The sequence below is a fragment of the Macaca thibetana genome, chromosome 1 (assembly GCF_024542745.1).
Source record: "Macaca thibetana thibetana isolate TM-01 chromosome 1, ASM2454274v1, whole genome shotgun sequence".
NCBI lineage: Eukaryota > Metazoa > Chordata > Mammalia > Primates > Cercopithecidae > Macaca > Macaca thibetana.
In genome coordinates this window covers 77,823,317-77,844,363 of record NC_065578.1, presented here as the reverse complement: position 1 = coordinate 77,844,363, position 21,047 = coordinate 77,823,317, and the positions used below count along the sequence as shown (strand labels likewise).

Below are 21,047 nucleotides of genomic sequence, written 5' to 3'. Positions count from 1 at the left end.
CTGGGAAGTTAGTAAAGCCACATTATTTATGTTAGCTGGGGAAGTGTATGCAAATGTGTGTTGCCTCCAGATGGAAATTTTAACAGCCTGTGTGTGACTCACCATGCTCTGTTGCATGAGGAACAGCCGCATATAATGGTGGCTGTTTTGTCACCTGAGTTCTCTGAGTGATTATGGCAGCAGAGCTCCCCTTCAGAGTGGACAGGAGCCATAAGTGAGATATAAACTTTTGTGAAGTTTATGGCACTGTAATTTGGAGGTTGTTTCTTATTACAGACATATCTAGGCTTTTCTGAATGATATACCTAAACCTGGAGGTTTGGGAAATAATCAGATTTATATCTAAATTATGACTTGCCCACGTAAGTTGAGACACAGGTAAAAGAGTGAAGATATCACAGAAGAGTGGGTAGGGTGGGAGAGCAAAAGGTAGTAATGGAAAACAAGTTGAAATTCTTCCCATCCAGTAGCAGATAAAACGGGAGCTTAGGTTCAAGCGTTTCAAGTTTTATATGGCCCTCCTAAAAATAATCACTCTTGAAAAACATTAGTCCAAATTTATTATAAAATTACTTATTTGAAGTTTTAAGCTAGTCAAAGCACTGAAATTACATGAATTGCATACCAAAGCAAACAACAATATATACATATCACTATTTAATCTCTATACAATCCAACAAGTATGAAGAGCACAACATACATTTATTCACACAACAAAGAAAAACATGTTTCATCTACTATTAAAATGTGCCAGTAACAAGTTGAAGTCCAACATTATTTACCAGGTGGTAAAATCTTTGACACCTAGATTAAGAAGTAATAAAATGTATATTCCCAGCATTTATATTCTGACCCAAAACAGTTATTTAATTTCGAGCATTGATGATATACAGGTGAAGCTAGCAAGAGTTTTAACAAAAAGTTCACTCTATATTTAACAAGTGCTCTTATTTGGGTTCTAAACTCAGAGTAGGCACGAAACAAAAGCAGATTTCTCAAGTCCAAAAATGTGCAAAAAAGAAATATTTATCACATAACACAAATATATCTACATAAGTGTGTATTAACTTTCAGGTATTTTTCATTTTAGCTATATAGATAATTAGAAGCAACTTTCTGCCTCTAGGAAAAAAAAATTAAGCACACATTTCTATCACCTAGTTAGACCCATCAGTAAAATGTCTGCTGTTTTGGATACACCCATAGCTAATTGTGAATCAGCATTATCTACCTTTGTATTCATAGTAATAAAAACCTATGTGTGATGATTTTGCTTTTGTCTCATCTTTTTAGAAAAATTCACTAACACTTGTTAAAATCCTGACATGTTTAGGTTATTTGTCCAGAATAATATAATTACCCAGAAATCATGTTTAAATAGTATGTGAAGTTGCTTGGATAATGCCTTACCCAGTTCAAAAGGAAATTCAGTAACTCTGAAGATCAGTTATGAGTTTTGAAATAGAGCTGAAAACACTCAAATCGGTAAATTTATTGAAACTATTTGTACTATTTATTTTACAGTTTATTTCCAGAAACCTGAACAAATATACTTCCACTTTGAACATTTATATGAAAGGTATTGGTAGATATTCCAGTCTATTATACATTATACAGTAAATTGCCAAGCTACATGCAACACATATAATAACAGAAATAAAACTCTGAAATCAGATGTGCACATTGTTGCATTTGTTTTCTTTAATTTTGTTTTACTCAGAAGAAAAAAAACAATGAAAACATATTTTTTTTAAATTTTTGATGTCTACTTCTTGGGTTTAACATCATTTTTAAGACCAATTTGGTTACCCAAACCTATGCTCAGATAACATAGATAACCCTCCTGTGATATGTACACTTCTCTCTCACTCCTCAAAGCCTTACATGCTCATACATTCTCACACATGGTCACGTTGCAAGATCTCCCCAAGTCAGTACACATGGCCAGGGTGACATCATGGCAATACAGCAAGAATTCTGCCATTTGTTTAGAAGTCTCAAGAAGAAGGAGCCTGGAGCCCCTAAATGAGAGTTCCTTCTCCATGTCTCTCCCCAGTCAAAATACATGGAAATATTCATGGAAGCATTGTACCTAGCATGATGAGGAAGGATGGAGAATGGTTCCTTATGTCTCTGTTCACAAGATATCAACACTCTTAAGTAACTGTATGAAATAAATTCTCCTCTGAAAGCAAATAAACCATCTGAAAGGTCTTCTGGGCTTTAAGATTTCGTGAAACAAATGAGAGCATTTATGTAATGTAATAACAGTCACTAATTGCAGCAGCTTTTTTAAAAGTATATGCACTATAGAAACACATATCACACACATATTCATTTGTGTATATACATACATACACTCATATATACTACAAAAATCTATAACCATCAGTTTAAATTAAAACTGCACAAAACTTTGCAATTCTGTGTTCATTTTGCACCAAGAGGTTCTTGTCTGTAGTTCAACCTGGCAAGTATTTACCAAGCATCTACTATGTGCTCTATAAATGAGAATAACCTAAATTTGTGTTATTAATTATTTACTGGCCTTAAAATCAGAATATCATGTGCCAATATGTTTGTGTTTCTCTTCTTTAAACTTACTGGAAAAGTATTGCCTTTAAATCTTCAGTGAGGCTATTTGCTTAATTCCTTTTAATTTACTTATGGGAATTTACAAAGAAATCACTAAAAGTTAACATGACTTCCAATGTAAATTACCAATCAAAAGCAGATATTTATGAGCATAATAATTTAAGTCTCATTGAATTACACAGATTTCCTAGAGAATCTGAAATCAGCCTAACAGAGAAGATTAATTTTTAAATGAATCCAAGTTCATGAAAGCAAAGAACTCTTATACAGAAATGCATTTTCCTATTATAAAGCAGGACTACCTACCCTTATTTCTGATAGACCTAGGACAATTTGAATGAGTACTGAAATTCTTTTGGTTGAATTACACAAACAAGCAAAGAAAAAGTCTCAATTATTACTGGAAAATTTGGAGAGAGATTATCTCTTGATCGCCTAGTTAATCGTTATAATAATCCCCAAGTACTTGGCAAATTGCCATTCTTCCTCTCTTAGTACTGGTAGCACAGGCTTTAGAATATGCCATCTTACAAATTTAATGAACCTGCTATCAACAGAATTTTCTGATGTCTGTATGTATATGTGTGTAAAGAAGAAACATACTAGCGGCAGATAGTCTTTGAATATTGTATATTGATTATGTTTCTTTTGTTCTCTGACACAAATAATGGCTCAAAGTAAAGCACCTTTTGCCAATATTATTTGCACCTATCACTGACATGTAGCTTCTGTTTGTTTGCATTATCCATGGTAGAGTTTTGAAACTGCTGTAATTCTAGTTGTCCATCAGTGTGCTGAGATAGAGCCTTTGTTTCTCTAAAAATTATTTATTGCGCAATCATGCGCAAAATTTTCAGAGAAAAAAATGATTATTTGAAAATCGCTAATCTGTGACATCAAAAAACACTTCCAACAACAATCGACCTTCATAATAATAAATGTAAGTAATCCTGTTTGTCAAATATGACAAGAATGGGCCCATTCTAGATAGGATTGCAAGATCAGGCAACCTGTCTGCCAGACCTGGAATATGCAAAGGTTGTTACAATAAACCGTCATGACTTCCGGGTGTCATGACCATGCATGTATTAATTAAGGCTACATAATGACGGGCAAAATAGGCCAGATCAAAAAATAAGAGTGCTTTATTTTATTGAGCCTAATTTATAAGGATTAGCTACAGAGCAGTGATCTCAAAATAACCATTTCACTATGCAGGCCGCAATAAGATGTTCTCTGGCAAACAGGCCAAATAAAGTCATTAGACCTCAACAGATGATCACTCAAAGCATGAATAAGACAGATAAAGCTCAAAATTGCTTTCAGTGTGACTCCCATGGCATTATTTCATTGTGTCTACCTCCCATTGGCAAAAACAAGTGAAAAATGTACAATTATACTGTTTATTTGACAAATTTCAAAACTTGAATCTGACAAAAGTATTTTCAAACTACATGATGAGGTCTGAATTTTCCAGTTAGGCTACAGGTATTTAACTAACTGAAATATTGCCAAACATGTCTTAATTTTGTTCTAGCCCTACACTGACTTACTGTCCTATTAAATTAGGTGCTTGCTGATTTCTCTGCAACTGGTGACTCAGAAATAGCAGCAACCTTTAAGGAATTTTTAATGGAGCTAAGCTCCCAAATATGTAAGCTGATAACATGCACTCCACAGCATCGACTGGCAAACTTGTAGAGATTCTTAAGGACAGCCTTCCGTAGAAGAATATATACCCAAGGATCTAAGATCTGATTCCATGTTGCCATTCGGAGAGCAAAAAGTGTTGTTTCACAGGTTTCCAGAGAATGATTTCCATTTATTCCAATGTTGGCCATTGTCACCTAGAAAAGAAGAAAACAGGGAAATTAGTTGATGCAGCCTTTTTTCAATCCTATAATTTTTTAAAACTTAACTAGCTATGCTGGATGACATTCATTTCACTTTCCACAGAGTGATGCTATTGTGCAAAATACTGATAGAAAGAAATGAATGATAGCAGAAACACTCATGGAGACAATTGAATCATTTGAATTCAAATTGACATTAGAACTACAAAATTGATAAATTCTATAGAAAGTCAAATATGCATAAACAGAATCACCTAAGGGAGGACAAACATTGATATCAGTAACTGACCTTCTCATACTTCTGAGAATAGTAAATGCAAAGCCAACACACATCTGTTTTATTTCAATGAAGTATTTTTAAATAAATAAATTATAGATAAGCTAACAAATAGTTTTACAAAATGAATTTAGACCATCTGATATTAATTTGTAAATGGTATATGACGAATGTTACTTTTAGATTTTCTGCTTGTTAACTACAAGGATACCACTCTCCTCAATTTTATATTTCTTTTTCTACATCTCTTTGCTCTAGCCTTAACTTGGCTAAAACATTTCAGAAAGTATGCAATGGAATTTTCTAAGGACTTTGAGGAAAGGAGTTTCTCTCTACACTACCATTGTGACTTAACAGTACCAATGTATTTCGTGGTTTCATGTGTCCATTTCCTGACCACCCATGATTTTGAAGAGATCATTTCATGGAATCAGTTCTATAAAATTGTCCCAGCTATATGTTAGAACTAAGCAAATCACTGGTCCCAGCTTTGACTTCCAAACAAACAGTTGTGGAACATATAAGGTGACTTTGAAAACGTCTTGGATGTACAAACAAATAAGAAATAAATAAACAAAGGGTAAAACTGAAAAGTGAAATTTGGGTCAATTTGCCACCATTAAAAGATGATGTAACAAAGACCAAAACACAAGTAAAAAGAAAATCAAGATCCATTACTAGAAAGAAATGTACATCTTAATTTGACCCAATGATACCAATGGTTGAAGATCTTTATCAAAACCTTCTTTGTCTACACAATAAAGTACAAACTCCTCAGCTAGCTTCTTGATGATGCATCTGAAGTCTACTTCTATATTCTCATCTCCCCTGCAAATTCCCTATGATACAACCACTGTGAAGGTCTCATCTGTCCCAGATGCACCATGCCCTTCTGAGCTTTTGTTTGTATAACTCCTTTTGTTTTGAGTTACATGGTGCACACTTTTCTGATTCTCCTCTCTCCCCTATAAACAGCAGTGTAGTCACGAGATATGGAAAGGCATGGAGTCCTCTTCTGAGGGGTCCCAGTGCCCAGGTTTCTCCCCAGAACAGTAGGGCACTGCCCAAGCACTCATTACTCTCTCCCCACCTTTAACGCCCAACCCCAGCCTTGGATAGGGGTTACTCCACAGCCTGACTTGGAAGAAGCACTAATTATTTAGCCACCAATAAATGTGGGGAAAGTATTTCTGTAAAAGAAATATCATTTATCATTGGTATATTAATAATAACAAATACATTCATAATATTGATAATTCAGGACCACCTAAGTATCCAACAGAAGATAAATTATAGTACTTTCACATAATTGAGATTTAGGCAGACTTCAATGTTTGTGATTCGGTGTTAACTTTTTAAAAAGCAAACTGCCAAACTGTATTGATTATGTGGTTCCATTTTTTAAAAAAACTCAAATATGTAATTTTGTGCACAGATAAAAGCCTAGCGTGTATGTCATTGTTTTCACTGGTTAACTCTAGACAGCAGAACTACAGAGACTTTTGATTTCCTCGTTTTGTTTGTCTCAAATTCACTAATTTTCTACATACATCATGCATTACTTTTATAAATCATGTTTTTTCCTAAGAAATGTGTGGAAATATACTATTTTACTAAAGAATCAAAACTGATGTGGATTATTTGTGTACATCTCTGTGGATGTAAGTAGAGCAGCACTGAAGTTACCACAGAATCTCCGGAAAACTGAAGCCCTGCTAAGACTGGCAAGGGACATGAGGGAACCCGGGTCAGAACAAGGATGTCTGCAAGCTGGTTCGACAAAAGCAGTCGGAAGCCGTTTTCTCTGGTCTCTGGCAACAGCCTCCTGACAAGCCTTGAGAACATTATTGTCTGTCTAGCCCACCTGCACTTGTATTCCAGACACTTATGTACAGAGTCTCATCATACACACAGCCTTTCATAGAGTTTCCAAGAGCTACCCAGTACATGGAACTAAAGGAATATGGGTTATTTTCTAAAATATCTTCCTGCGAACCTTGGCACATTACAGTTGTATATCTTTGTTGATGATTAGAGTTCTGAGAAGTAGACAGGACAAAGTATTTGAATATTCTATGAAAAAATTAATCAATTCACCTGATGACTGTAAAACACTGGACACTAACATAAGAGAAATAATGAGGTCAAAGAAGCATGGAGGAAGGAGAGTATATGTTTATTGCCAGGTTGCAAAGAACAAAATAGTTGGTAATACAATGGATCTCCATTCATTTGGGCCACCTAAAACAATTCTATCAACTGTTAAGGTCACTAAAGTTAATGAATATGCCACCTACTTTATTCATAGATAATAGAGCCTATGTTTGCTAAGGTTTCATTCTGGATGTTATCCCATCATCTCTCCCCCATGTCTGTACATGTTTTGGCCAGAGTCAGGCTCTGTGGCTGTTTACTCTTCAAAGCAATGGTAAATTCAATAATTATGCTTCCATTCCTTTGCATATTTATAAATGTAAATCAATCCAGCAGCAAGTAGTTTTGAGTGTCTACTGTATCTAGGCATTGTGCTAGATGGCACTACCACCAAGACCCAAGTTAATGTGAATAAAACAGAAATGTAACTGAGGGGATTCTGAGAACAGAAAGAAGCAAAATGGGCTCCATTTATTATGCACATAGAGGACTGTCTACATCACCTCTCATGAGAAGACAGAATCACAAATCTTACAGGGTGCAGGAAAATGTTATCTAGTCCAGACTTCTATACAAAGCAGAAATTACTTAGGGATGCCACTAAGTATGTGAGAAGAAAGTCTCAGCACTACTCAGGAAAAAATCTTTTCCATTTGAGCTGTATGAGTTGTAGAATGTTTTCTGTTACCAGGAACTAAAATTTACTCAACATATTTTAATGTTGTTTTCTAGAGCATCATGGGATAATCAGTCCATTTACTAAGTGTCAGCCTTTCACATATCTTAAAATAATACTAGTCTTATATTTCTTCAGCTGCTTTTCATACAAAACGGTTTGCAAACCCCTACCTCTTATACTCTAGTTTCTCAATCTTTCTTTAAGAAAATACACTGGACAGAAATAAACTAACTCTATATATGGTCCAATAACTGCAAAGCTCAATGGAGGATCAATTCCTTTTGGACAAACTATTCCTATCTGTGCCTCCAGGACTACATTAGCTACTTTCTCCCTTGCATATTCCCTTGTGAATTGATCCTAGTTCATAGTATATTACAGAAAATACTCTCTTACTTAATAATTTTACTCAGTGGATATGTAGAGTAAAACAAGCTTCAATTTTCCCTGCTTATTTTTCAAATTATTCAAATACTTAGAAAATATGGATATATAAATATTTGTACATACATATGTGGAGTTACAGTGACATATCTGTGACTTGATATTAATGAATTTAGCAGCTAGGCATGGTGGCACCTGCCTGTAGTCCCAGCTACTCAGGAGGCTGAGGCACGAGAATCACTTGAACCTGAGAGGCAGAGATTGCAGTGAGCAGAGATCACACCACTGCACTCCAGCCTGGGTAACAGAGTGAGACTCTGTAAACTTCCAATTCTGGAGCCTCAGATGTCACATGTGAGGCAGCACCCACGTATAAGTTGTTTGATCCGCTTTCATGTTGCCTCTCAACCCACACCTTGTTTTTCTGTCCTTTCTCGTTGAGTGTCTTATCACTTTAAAAGCAAACATAGTATTATAGACTCCTAAGTGGTTTTCTAGTCTCTATTTATTTGTTCTTCTTATTTCATTTTGTTTACTCTAGTTACAGAATATTTCGCAAATGCCAAAAACATGCCATTTTTCCTGCCCGTCCCTCACTAAAAATTACCTATCTAAATCCTCCTATCCTTCCTGTCCCATCTTCTGCAGAAAACGTTTCTTGATCTCTCTGTAGCTGAGTAATCTCTCATTCTATACAGCCGTTATGTGTGACACCACTTCTTTAACATTGATAAACATAGTATCAGTATAATATGTAGAACATATTGAAATGAGATAATGTCAGTATGTGTATCATAGTCCCTCGTGTCTTGAGGGTAGGAACTATGTCTTTAACTTTCTCAAATCCTTCTCCTCTGCTTTGTACAACATCTTTTAGGAAGAGATTCCTACGGTTGAATTGGGGAAGACAAGAAGAAACAGGCAATTACAAGTACAGGAGTTAGGAGGGTTACACAAAAAGTAGGCCAGGCAACCTCAGGTCAAAAGAGTCAAGTTGGATTTAAAGTTAAAAAAAAAAAAAATATATATATATATATATATATATATATATATATATAAGGAAAGAAAACTTAAATGAACTTTTGTTTCAAGGAATTCCTCGGATTCTCTGTAACCTTTAACTTCTAGTCTGCACAGAAGTTTCTATTTACTCAAGATAAGAAATCCTAGTAAAGTTAAAGTGAGTTTTAACTTGTTTAATTGTTATGGTGATAAACCTTACATCTCCCCATAAGCCTTTGCTGTTCTTAAGGAAGGGCCGCAATTGAAGATCACTGGGGCAGGTGAAGAGAAGGAGGCAGGGGTGCAGAGACTCCTACCTGAGCCAGATCCCAGAAGGGTTTGGGAACTGGGATGGGGGTGGTGGGATTCGAGGTGCTACAACAGGGACATCTCTGTCTTAGACGACTTGTTCTTGTTTAAAGAAACTCTGCCATCCCTGCATCCTCTGCATAATAGGTTGTCAGTTCCATCTTTTTAAATCAAACTCACTGACTAATCAATTAATTTGATTCAACTTTAAAGCTTTGACCCACCTACTGCTGGTCATCAAATATACCTGTCTGTCTCAAACCTCCAGCCACAGGGGTGGTGCAAGAAGACCAGGTCCACTGGCGTGGCTTAGGCACAGCAGGGATCATGGAATTTCTTTACCCCAGTGTGTCTTCAAGGAAGGAGGAAAGGGAAGGAGAAAGTCGTGTTAACACTTTATAAATATGAACCCATTTCATCCTCCTAAAACCCCCCAGAGGTGGTTGCTGTGTTTCTGATATTGCCAAAAAGAAAGCCAAGTCCCAGACACATTAACTTGCCCAAGTTCACACTGCTGGTAAGTGGCAAAGGCAAAATTTCAGCCCAAGTCTATCAGGATTCCAAGTCTGTCTTCCACTACACCATTCCCAGTAATGAGGCCAGTGGTGCTACGTTTTATTTACGAATAAGATGATTTTAAAAACTAACATTTATTACTTAGTATGTTTCAGGCACTATTTTAATATTAACATCTATTGTCTCATTTAATCCTGCTAACACCTCTGAGAGATGAAGCTGAGGTACAGAGTGGTTAACTTGCCCTAGGTCAGGCCTAACAAAAATGTGGTGGAGTCAAGATTTGAATAGTTGGAGATGATGACTAAGGATTTGTGTGTGAGCCTCTGTGGCACTAGGAGAGCTCATTTTTAATTCTCCATGATTCTAGTTCCATCTGCCTATGTCTAGTTGTCTTTCAAGCTGATTCTAGCCCTCTCTCATCCAATATTTCTATGATTATATTTTTACTAGCATCTCTTTAAAAAATTAGGATCTGGTGCTAATAAATATTTTGCTCCAAATCTCCTGTGCCCATAACAACAGATATAACCAATAGGAAAATCAAATGAGTAAACACCACGTAACCAAGGTGTCCTTCAGAAGGATGGACGTCAAAACAATGAATGTGCAGAGGACAGCTATCTGTCCCAGAATGAAAAGGTAATTGTAAAAAAGTATCACCAATAGATTCACTAATAGTGATAGATGGAATAAAACAATGCTCAGTGCCTTTTATCTTCCTTCTTCTTATCTGTCCCATGATGAATGGCATGATTTTCATTTCAGTAGTTCTTTTTCTCTCATTCTTTAGATCAGCAGTCCCCAACCTTTTTGGCACCAGAGACCAGTTTCGTAGAAGACAATTTTTCCTTGGAGGTGGAGATGGTTTTGGGATGAAACTGTTCCACCTCATATCATCAGGCATTAGATTCTCATAAGGAGTGTGCAATCTAAACCCCTCCCATGTGTTCACAATAGGGTTTGTGCTCCTATGAGAATCTAATGCCGCCACTGATCTGACAGAAGGCAGAGCTCAGGTGGTAATGTTTGCTCACCTGCCACTCACCTCCTACTGTGCGGCCCATTTCCTAAAAGGCCTGGGCCTGGGGACTGGAGACCCCTGCTTTAGACTAATATTCAGATGTCCTTTTGGACCTTGTTTTTACTTTTTTAATCCAAACTTTTGTATTCACCTAAGAGTTATCCTTATTTTATCATTTCTATTCCTTGGCAGCGGTGGAAATTAAAAACTCAGTAGGTAAATTCAAAGTCTTAGAAGAAGAAAACACATCTATGAAATCTTATATTTGTATGTATGCCTTGCTTTGGCACAAAAGGAATTTGAGGCATTTTACTTCATGCTTGTAATATCATCATAAACTCTAGCTCATTCCAGATATGATTACCTACATCAAACATAGAGTTACACTAAGAAAATATCAGTTATGCTCCAAATATTGGTAATAATAGATGATAAGACATTTTCATCCTAATAAAAAATGTTTATTACGACTGAAGTAATTATTAGCATCTCATTTATGAATTAAAGAAAAAGCTAGTCCAGTAGTTAGTTGTAATATTGGAGGTACAATGATTCAGGAATAAAAGACTACTTTATTTGACTGCTGGCAACGTTGTTTTAATAGCAAAAGCAGACTGTACCAGTTAGGTGTTTCAGTAAACCATCCCTCCTATAACACATTATGTTTTTTCCAGCAAGAAATTTCCAACTGGCCCATTTAGTTTATTGTTACAGTAGTTTGGAAAGATTTTCCAAAGCATTCTCAAAGTTGTAGTACAATAATTAATTATTTAATGAGAATGTTTTTTCTCATCTATCTACTTATTGAAATATGTATAGGCTTTTTGTGCCTGGGCATCTATCTATTGTTGAAATGTGTGTGTTGGTTCACTGTGCCTCAGCCTCTATCTGCGTATTGAAACTGTGTGTATTAGTTCACGGTCTCAGCATCCAACTACTTATTGAAATGTATGTGTTGGTCTTCTGTGCCTTGGCATCTACTTATTTATTGAAGTTTGTGTGTGTTGCTTACTGTGCCTGGACATCTAACTATGTATAAAATGCATTTGTTGCTTCACTGTTTGGGGATCTAGCTCTTTACTGAAATGTATGTGCTTGTTCCCTGTGCCTCGGCATCTACCTATTTTATTTGATGGAAATTTTTAATGAGAAGAGTGTCCTTTCAAAAATAAAAGATACCCATACATTTTAGAGAAATCAGTCTTTGAAAAAGCCAATCTAAACCTGTAGACCAAATGCAAAGATACCAGAAGACCAACAAATTAAGGCACATGGAACACACAGAAAAGAGTTGAGCCAGAATTAATAAAAAATGTCTATTTAACCCTAAAGCATAATATGAGTCTAGTTAAAGATAAAATCCATATATACTTCTGGTCAGGACAAAAGAGTCAGCCCTTCCTGATAATCCAGTCAATTTCATTAAAATTAGTTCAGTGTAATGCTGGTACTTGAGTCAATCTGGTTGTTTGGTCACGAGGATAAGACAACTTGAGTGTTGTGCTTTTTTTTTTTTTTTTTTTTTTTTTTTTTTTTTTTTTTGTTAACTTTCTGAACTTACTTCTCTGGAGTTACACTTTTAATTTTTCTTCAGCATACCAAAGCAGCAAATTGAAATTCATCTTTCTTCATTATAAGTCAATGTATACCCAAGCATTCTCTAGGTAATAGCCTATGGCTTAAATCTCTGATCATACTCTCTCCCATGTAATTTTCAGCTCTTTGAATATATTTCCTATCTCATGGCCTAAAATATTAGCCACAAAGTTCAGTGCCAATCTCTCTCCTCTACAAAACAATCTGGTGTAATGGTTATACCCCACATAATTTTCTCCTGACAATTTTCTGTGTATTACTCACCCTTCAACTGTTTCGGAAGCATATGCCATGACTCCATTAGATCGTCAACTCCATCAAGAAAAAGATTTTGTCTTCTGGACACCCTTATTCCCAGTGCCATGCTCAATACTTGGTACATACTGGCATTCAGTAAATATCAAGTGAAGGAATTAATTAATGAGAAGAAATGTTAGAACCCATGGAGGTCACAAACCATGACTCTTCTTTTCCTATGTGTTGGGCACATAGTGCGTGTCTATTTGTTAACTGGCATACAACCTTCTCTGTAATGCACAAAACTATACCAATTGCTTCAGCAGCCTCATCATCATCATAAATGAATAACCAACTTTCATCACGTTCCTGATACTGTTATGTTCAACATGCAATAGAAGACAGATTTAATGTGTTGTAAGATTTGGGGAGAGAGGGAGTCATTTTTTCTCTTTCTTTTTTTTAGCATAAGTATGTCACTAATGTATCTCATTGACATAATTTGGGTAATACAATTACAATTACATTTTTATACTTCATTAATCATTACTTCCCTAAGATCTCAAAAGGCAGTTGTTTACTGGTATATTTGCATAATACTGATAATCAAAAAAGTGCAGTAAGTCCTTTTGTTTAAGATACAGTCAAGAGAGGCCATCAATCATTGTCTAAAATTCAAACAATTTTACTACTATATGAAAACTGGCTGTCTTTATGCCATTTAAACTTTTAAATGAAGATTTACATTACTTTTTTAAATCACAAAAATCCAACTTTTAAATAAAAATAAATGTCACAATGCAGTATACAGCCATAGGCTGAGCTGACGTTCTTTCTGAAAAAAAGTACCAATCTCCAGATTTCTGACTAACAATCTTTTAAGAAGCATTTTCTCTTACCTAAAAATTCATAGTCGGTAGTACATATTATATTTGCTGCCATTGTAACTGAAGTCTATGTCTTGTGGTAATGTATACAAATAAAACCTTGAGAATTTATCAAAGTAGTCCACTACAGAGAAAATTTCAGCCTGCTGACTATCATCTGTCCTTAACAAAGCTACAAGGCCCTTCAAGTATGCCTTCTATAAAACAGATTGTATCCTCCATTTATTTTATGGAGAAGTCACAGTTAATTCTACAATCAGCACAGTTGTGTTCTATCCCTTTTAATGAGTGACTGTAGCCCATCTTTGAAATGGCTCCTTGACTCACTGTTGGGCCCAAACCTTTGCTTCATCAAGGCACCTCATTCACAATACAGGTCAGAGTCTGTCTTGAGTATTTCCTTGTCATGCTACTGACTGAGGATTGCTTACTGTCTCATTTGTCACTTGCCAAACAATGATATACATGGTGACCTTATTCTTTTTATTTGTTCATTCTTCAGAGCTATATTATAAAGAGCATATAAAAATGTTATTGTCTTGGCTTCATTCCAATAAAATCACTGGTGTTCTCGTCCTGCCCTCCATGTTCAGGAAGATCTAGGAGAAAATGTGAGGAGCCCTGGATGTCTGTGGCTATGATGTTAAAACTGCATAGGTCCTCTCTACTCTGCCAATTTATACCTCACATTTCAACCATTCCCTGCTGATGAATGACACCAAACATACAGCAAAAGAGCACTAGAAAATGCTTAGCAGGATCCAGTGATCTCATTTAACACTATCTCTAGAAATGCATCAAATCTCAGCTCTCAGTGTGTTGAACTTGATGCCACAGCAATCCCATACTCCACAGCCTCTCATAAAGAAAGCATTAATTATCTTCAATTTTCTGCTGCTGAATAGGAGACCACTTTAAAATAAAGATCTAGCAATAATTTTTTAGTCCCAGTGAATAACATAAATTGTGTATAATTCTTGCAGTGTTGGGCAGGACCTTTCTTTCACTTGTTTGTTTTTGTTTTTAAAGGCATGCTGTAAATCTAGTACAAACAAGTCTCAGCAATCAACCAAAATCAACTGTTTCCTTGGTATGATCATTATGTGAAGAATTATTAATATAAGAATATGCTAATTCCAGAAGACTACTTCCAATTGGAACAGTTTCTAAGATTTTAAAACAAACAAAACATTCTGATACTACTTTTAGGTCTTCCTGTGTAATAGAGTTTGACTAGTCATTGTCCCTGGTTCCTGGAAGGGAGTCTCTAAGCCCTTGGAATTTCCTTAATGATAAGAGTGTCTTTATTAGTTCTGGTGGACACCTTGGACCATGTCTCAATTTCTGTTAATGAGGTGACTCATTGTGGAACCCTAAAGAATTTCAGGATGGGGACTGGCCATACTTGAAAGACCAACCATGTGATTAGAGGGTCAGGGCTTTGAACCACATAATATCAGCCTGACCTTCTAGAGACTGAGTTCAGCCACATGATCAATTATTCAATCAATTATGTCTACAGACTGAAACCTAATTAAAAACCCTGGATACCCACAATTCAAATGATCTTCCCTGGTTGATGATACCCATTAATACAGTAGGAGGTGTATTAATCCTAAGGACATGGAAGCTCAGTGTCTGGGACCCTCCCAGACCTTGCCATGGGGGTCTCTACTTTTGACTGGTCCTAATTTGTATCCTCTATAATAAAATTGTAAGTATAGTACTTTTCTGAGTTCTACAAGTCGTTCTAGTAAATCATCAAATGCAAGAGGATAGTGGGAAAACTGAATTTGTAGCCAGTTTGTCAGAAGTGCAGGTGGTTGGGAATCTCCCAGGCTTGCAGATGGTGTCTGAAGTCAGGGCAGTGTTGTGGGGGACTCGGCTGTATATCTATGAAATTTGAACTAAGTCCATGTAGTTAGTGTCAGAATTGCACTGCTGGTTCCTTGTTACATCTTTGAGCATGGCAGTATGACAGAGGTTAAGTAAGGCTGGAAGTATTACAATAGTCTTGGGCTGCTTCAGTTTAGGCTTCCTGATACTCATCTGGCATGTTGGAATTGGGGATGGGGTAACAATTTTCATACCATTAAGAAGCAGTTGGAGGATTTATGTGAACTTTAGTTAAGCCAAGGTGGTTATCTTAGGTCAAATACATTAACAGTAAAAAAAAAAAAAAAAATCTTGCATTTTTCCAAAGTGTAGAGCTTTAGATGAAGTTATTCCACATTTCCCTCTGATTGGTATAAGACAAATATTTTATTAGAGAAAGATATAAAAGGTTAGAACTGGAAAGAATATAAAAATTGTGTAGTCTAATTTGTTCATTTCACAGGAGAAAAAATAACCAAGGCAAGAGGCATCAGTGATATGCCCAAGATAATAGCCATTTAGTATCAGAGGTGGGACTACATCAGATCTATAACATCTAAAATTACACTGTGATTCCCAAGCTCCTTTAGTTAGGACATTGTTCACTAGCTAAGGTAGATAAATTCTCATCAGGTTGTATTGCCAGTGAGAAAGAAAGCATGCAGGATGTAATTAAATGTCTTGCCTTTCTTTTACTGGTAATTCAAATAGAACTTTTTTTTTTTTTTTTTTTTTTTTTTTTTTTTTTTTGAGACGGAGTCTTGCTCTGTCGCCCAGGCTGGGGTGCAGTGGCCGGATCTCAGCTCACTGCAAGCTCCACCTCCTGGGTTTACGCCATTCTCCTGCCTCAGCCTCCTGAGTAGCTGGGACTACAGGCGCCCGCCACCTCGCCCGGCTAGTTTTTTGTATTTTTTAGTAGAGATGGGGTTTCACCGTGTTAGCCAGGATGGTCTCGATCTCCTGACCTCGTGATCCACCCATCTCGGCCTCCCAAAGTGCTGGGATTACAGGCTTGAGCCACCGCGCCCGGCCCAAATAGAACTTTTAATGTCTTTTTAACTTTTTTGCTGACTTACATAACTGAACAGTTGGCCTATGCAAATATTCATTCCAGAAGCATTTATAAGGCATCTATTATAAATCAAATCTAGACATTTGGTTCTGAAGTCACTTCAAGAACTAATAAAAGTCCAGTAATCCTCTAGATAACATGTATTTATCCTTTACCTCATTTTGTTGATACCAAATGGATTACTCTTGCTCCAGTGCATTGTGAAGCCAACCAACTCATCAAGCCCTATGTGTGTGCAGTTGTTGAGTATGGTGTGGAAGGGATGGGGGTTTAAAGAGGAAGGATGCATACAGGGATGGAGACAGGTTCACACCCTTGAACAAGTGCCCTCATCATGTGATGTCATTCTTTTCTAGTAAACTAATGGATATACTCAATAGGAGCAACTACACCAGCTGCCCAAAAGGCAACATTAAGATTAAGCAATCCACACATTGTTGTATTATGTAAGTTGCACTAGATCTTTGTATTCCAAAGGAGTTGCTGAAATTTCACTTTTTTATTTTCAGAAATCTGATACTGAGATATTAGCTGGATTAGATGCTAGGCATATAGTTCCCAAAAGGTAGGAGTGTATCATTCAACATTTAAATTAAGTAATCACCAGAGTACTTGAAAAACCCTTTGGGTCTCTTCTTTAAACAATGAAATGCAGACAGACCCCACCTAACAAACTTTAAAACATCACTCATTTATAAGTTATCATTTAAGCCACAGAATATGGTTCACCATAATAATGTGTCATCTCTTTATTATATAAGCTAGTTTAAAATATTGTGCCATGTATAAAAATTAAATAAAATTCTGTTGCAGTGTTAGTAATCCTTACCAAAACCTTTGTCATATCTGAGAGCTACGTGTAGATCCTATCCACCCTACCTGTGCCAGACTCCCTATTTCCTGGTTAGTCCAAAAGTATTTATACATGTTTTTCACATTCTCCTTTCCCACAAAACTTATTCTTCAACTCAGACTTCTTTTCATGACCACTTCCCCCATGAGTTTTGACTTGAATTATTTCTCCTTTTTCTTCCACTGTCTCAAGGTACCGACTACCTATGACTCAGTCTCTAAAGATAATATTCTACAATATAAAAAGGGTCATTAAAAGTAAATGATATTTCTGGGACTAAGAGGAAGGAAATGTGCAGATTAGTTCAATCTTTCTATTGGGCAATTTGAGCAATTTGGAAAAATATATCACAAGCCTTTGTAAGCCAGTTCTCCTTAAATCAATTCCATGTCTATGAATTTATTCTAAGGAATCAAATAAAAATAGTGTACAACAACCTACAAGTTGTTCATCTCAGTGTAGTTTATAAAATGAAAAAATATATAAGCAATCTCCAACAAGCAGGGATTTCTAAAAAGAGATTACAGTACACCTACACAACGAAATACTTTGCAGCCATTAAAATGATGTCACCTAGGAATGCTTGAATATAAGGGAAAATAATTATAATGTAGTTAAGAAAATAAAGAAGATTACAAAGTAATAGTGTTTTAGTTTAGTTAACATAGTAATAATTACATAGATAAAACTTACTGCATAATTCCTATGTACTTTCTGAGATAGGTGCTACTAATATTCCCATTTCAATGATAAGGAAAAGGAGACAAAAGGAATTTAATTAACCTGAGTAAGGCCAAACAGATAGTAAAGATAAATTGGGTTCACAAAGTCAAACCGATTTTTTTAGAAAAAGTAGATTTGCAGGGGTGTCCACGGGAGAGAATAGTCACGGGTTCTTAGTTTCTGTTTCTTGTTGGGCCAGTAAAGCCCCTTCCTCATCCCCCTTTTCTGCTTATCACTAGAGACAGAAGCTAAAAACTATGGCTTCAGGCTGCTAAAAGCCTAAAACAAAACAAAATAGAACAACAATAACAAAATAAGTCTGGTTGGGCAAGCTTGATAAAGCCTCTCTAATACATGTGTATATGCTTTGAGAAAGGAGTAGAAGAATATGAACAAAAATATAACAGTACAAAACAAAAGTTGGGTATGTACTTGTGTTAGGCAGAATTTCAAAAATGACCCCCTTAATATGCCCAACCTAGTCTCTGGAACCTGTGAATATAATGAGATATGATCCCCATGATTGTGTTATATTATATGGCATGGCCGACCTTAAGATAGTGAGTAAGTGGGCCTAATTTAATCACATGAGTCCCTTTAAAGGCAGAGAACTTTCTCTAGCTGGTAGCAAGAGAAGCCAGAGAGATTCCCAGTGGGAGAAGAATTCCTTGCATATTTTCTGGTTTGTGCATAGAGGGGCCACAGAAGAAGGAATGCAAGCTGCCTCTAGGAGCAGAAGACAGCCCCAACCTGAGGGCCAGTCAGGAAACAAGGACCTCAGATCTACAGTCACAAGGAAATGGATTCTGCCTGAATGAACTCTGAAAATGATTCTTCCCCCAAGCCTCTAGGTAACAGCCCAACACTGCTCCTACCTTCATCTCAGACACTTGTTGAGACCCTGAGCAGAGAACTCAGTTGAATGCACCCAGACTTCTGACCTACAGAACTGTGAGATAAGATGAGCACTGTTTCACGCTGCCAAGTTATAGGACTCTGTTATGCAGTGATAGAAAACTAATACAGTACTTATGAGTGATTTAAAGTTAGGAAACAGTGAAATTTCTTTTTTTTTTTTTTTTTTGAGACGGAGTCTCGCTCTGTCGCCCAGGCTGGAGTGCAGTGGCCGGATCTCAGCTCACTGCAAGCTCCGCCTCCCGGGTTCGGGCCATTCTCCTGTCTCAGCCTCCTGAGTAGCTGGGACTACAGGCGCCCGCCACCTCGCCCGGCTAGTTTTTTGTATTTTTTAGTAGAGACGGGGTTTCACCGTGTTAGCCAGGATGGGGAAACAGTGAAATTTCTATACAGTAGATCAAAAACCTACAACAGCCATTACACTTAATGGAGAAAGTATAGATGCACTTTAAGATCTGGAACAAGACAAGGGTGCCCACTATTACTATTACTGTTTAACATACTATTGACAATGCTATAAGAAACAAAAAATGAAGTATAAGAATCAGGAGAAAAGAGATAAACTTCTGTTACCTAAAAAAATGATTAGACTCAATAAACAATTGAAACCAATGAGTTCAACCTGTTGCTGAATATATAACCAACTTAGAAAACTCAAAATCACTTCTCTACGCTAACAATACCAACTATAGAATAAAATAAAACAATTATTTCTGTATTTTTCAAATTTTATATAATGAACACATATAACTTTGTTAGTAAGTACATGCCCTATCAATGGTCATTGTCAAAATATTTAGAACATTGTTATCAATCAATCAGAATGGCACAGGCAATAATCAAGTAGTTCAGCCATATATGTATGTACCAGATGAATAAGAGCATCACTTCTTATAATTGTCAAGTGATTATTATATTTCTCTTTTTGAAATCACTGGGAAGGGCAAACTTTAGCTACCCACTTTTGCCAAGGAGAATTTCTCTCAATAATTGTTTTCCCCATAGTCAGGGGAAAAGGTAAGTAATTCCTCTGGAGTGTAATTAAAGCAACAAGGCAAAGTGGCTTACTTAAAAGGTTGCAGTGAGCAAAAATCACAGCTGGTACAGAAGGGAGTGGAGTGTCTACAGAGCTGGGGAATGGGAAATTAAGAGAGAGGAGCCAGCCTGGCGGCCGCATGTGACAGTACTATCCTACCTGAGCAGATAAGATTAAAAAGTGTAGCTCAGATTTCCTCCCCTACATGAACTCAGAGTTGTTGCAAGCATGTGAATGCTGGGGGCCTTGCCATTACTTGCCTTCAAATTATGAAATGACAAGGTTATAAGTCCCTCATGGAACTAATTCTCACACTCCAAGTAACAAAAAAACAGCAATTAAAACATATCTACCTACCTAACAAGTACTTGACAAAGTCCACCACAGTGGTAGGTGAATTTTAACATAAAAAACAGCTTACTAGATCAAATTATTTTGACTTTATAACACATTCAAGATAAGCAATGGAGACATTCTCTGTATACTTTAACCATGATCGATCCCAAACCGATGGCAAATCATCACCAAATTCCACTAATGACTCACTCACATAACTAAGAAAGCTCTAAGTCATCCGAAGAGTAGATCTGAAAATGACCACCAAAGACTGTCCTGCTCTTAGGAGATTGTCAGCAAAAGCTCCGGAAATTTCTTTATTGCACTGCTGTAAAACTTTAGCTCCAATTCCACAATTCTCTTTCCAGTATATAAATTCTCTTATTTTTTCCATTAAGCTACCAAGTTTTGTGGTATTATTTCCAATGCCAGAAAGCCAAACCCATTCTCTGTGGTTATATGGAAGATATTGTATTCTTAAGAGGTTTTACAAATAATACCACAAAAATGGCCTCACTTAAAAGAACAGGACTTTTTAAAGAAATAAGAGGAGATAAATATATACAACCAACAAGTATATATTTGTATTCGGGTAAGTTGTTTCATAAAGAAGATGGGCTGAACTAACTAAGATTTCTCTGGTTGTTTAACCAGTGAAAGACACAAGATCCAAAACCCCCTAACTCAGAATGGCATAAGCCCAAAATCCCAAAAGATAATGGTG

The 21,047-nt window shown here is 36.4% G+C and overlaps 1 protein-coding gene across 1 annotated transcript in view; it reads right to left on the bottom strand.

Moving 5' to 3' along the window:
- Window positions 1-543: 543 nt before the first annotated feature.
- Window positions 544-21,047, bottom strand: part of PTGFR (prostaglandin F receptor) — a 49,608-nt gene continuing 29,104 nt past the window's right edge. Inside the window, exon 3 of the mRNA XM_050805617.1 lies at window positions 544-4,442. Coding sequence (XP_050661574.1) covers window positions 4,161-4,442 — 282 coding nt within the window. The 3' untranslated portion in view covers window positions 544-4,160. The remainder of the gene's footprint in view (window positions 4,443-21,047) is intronic.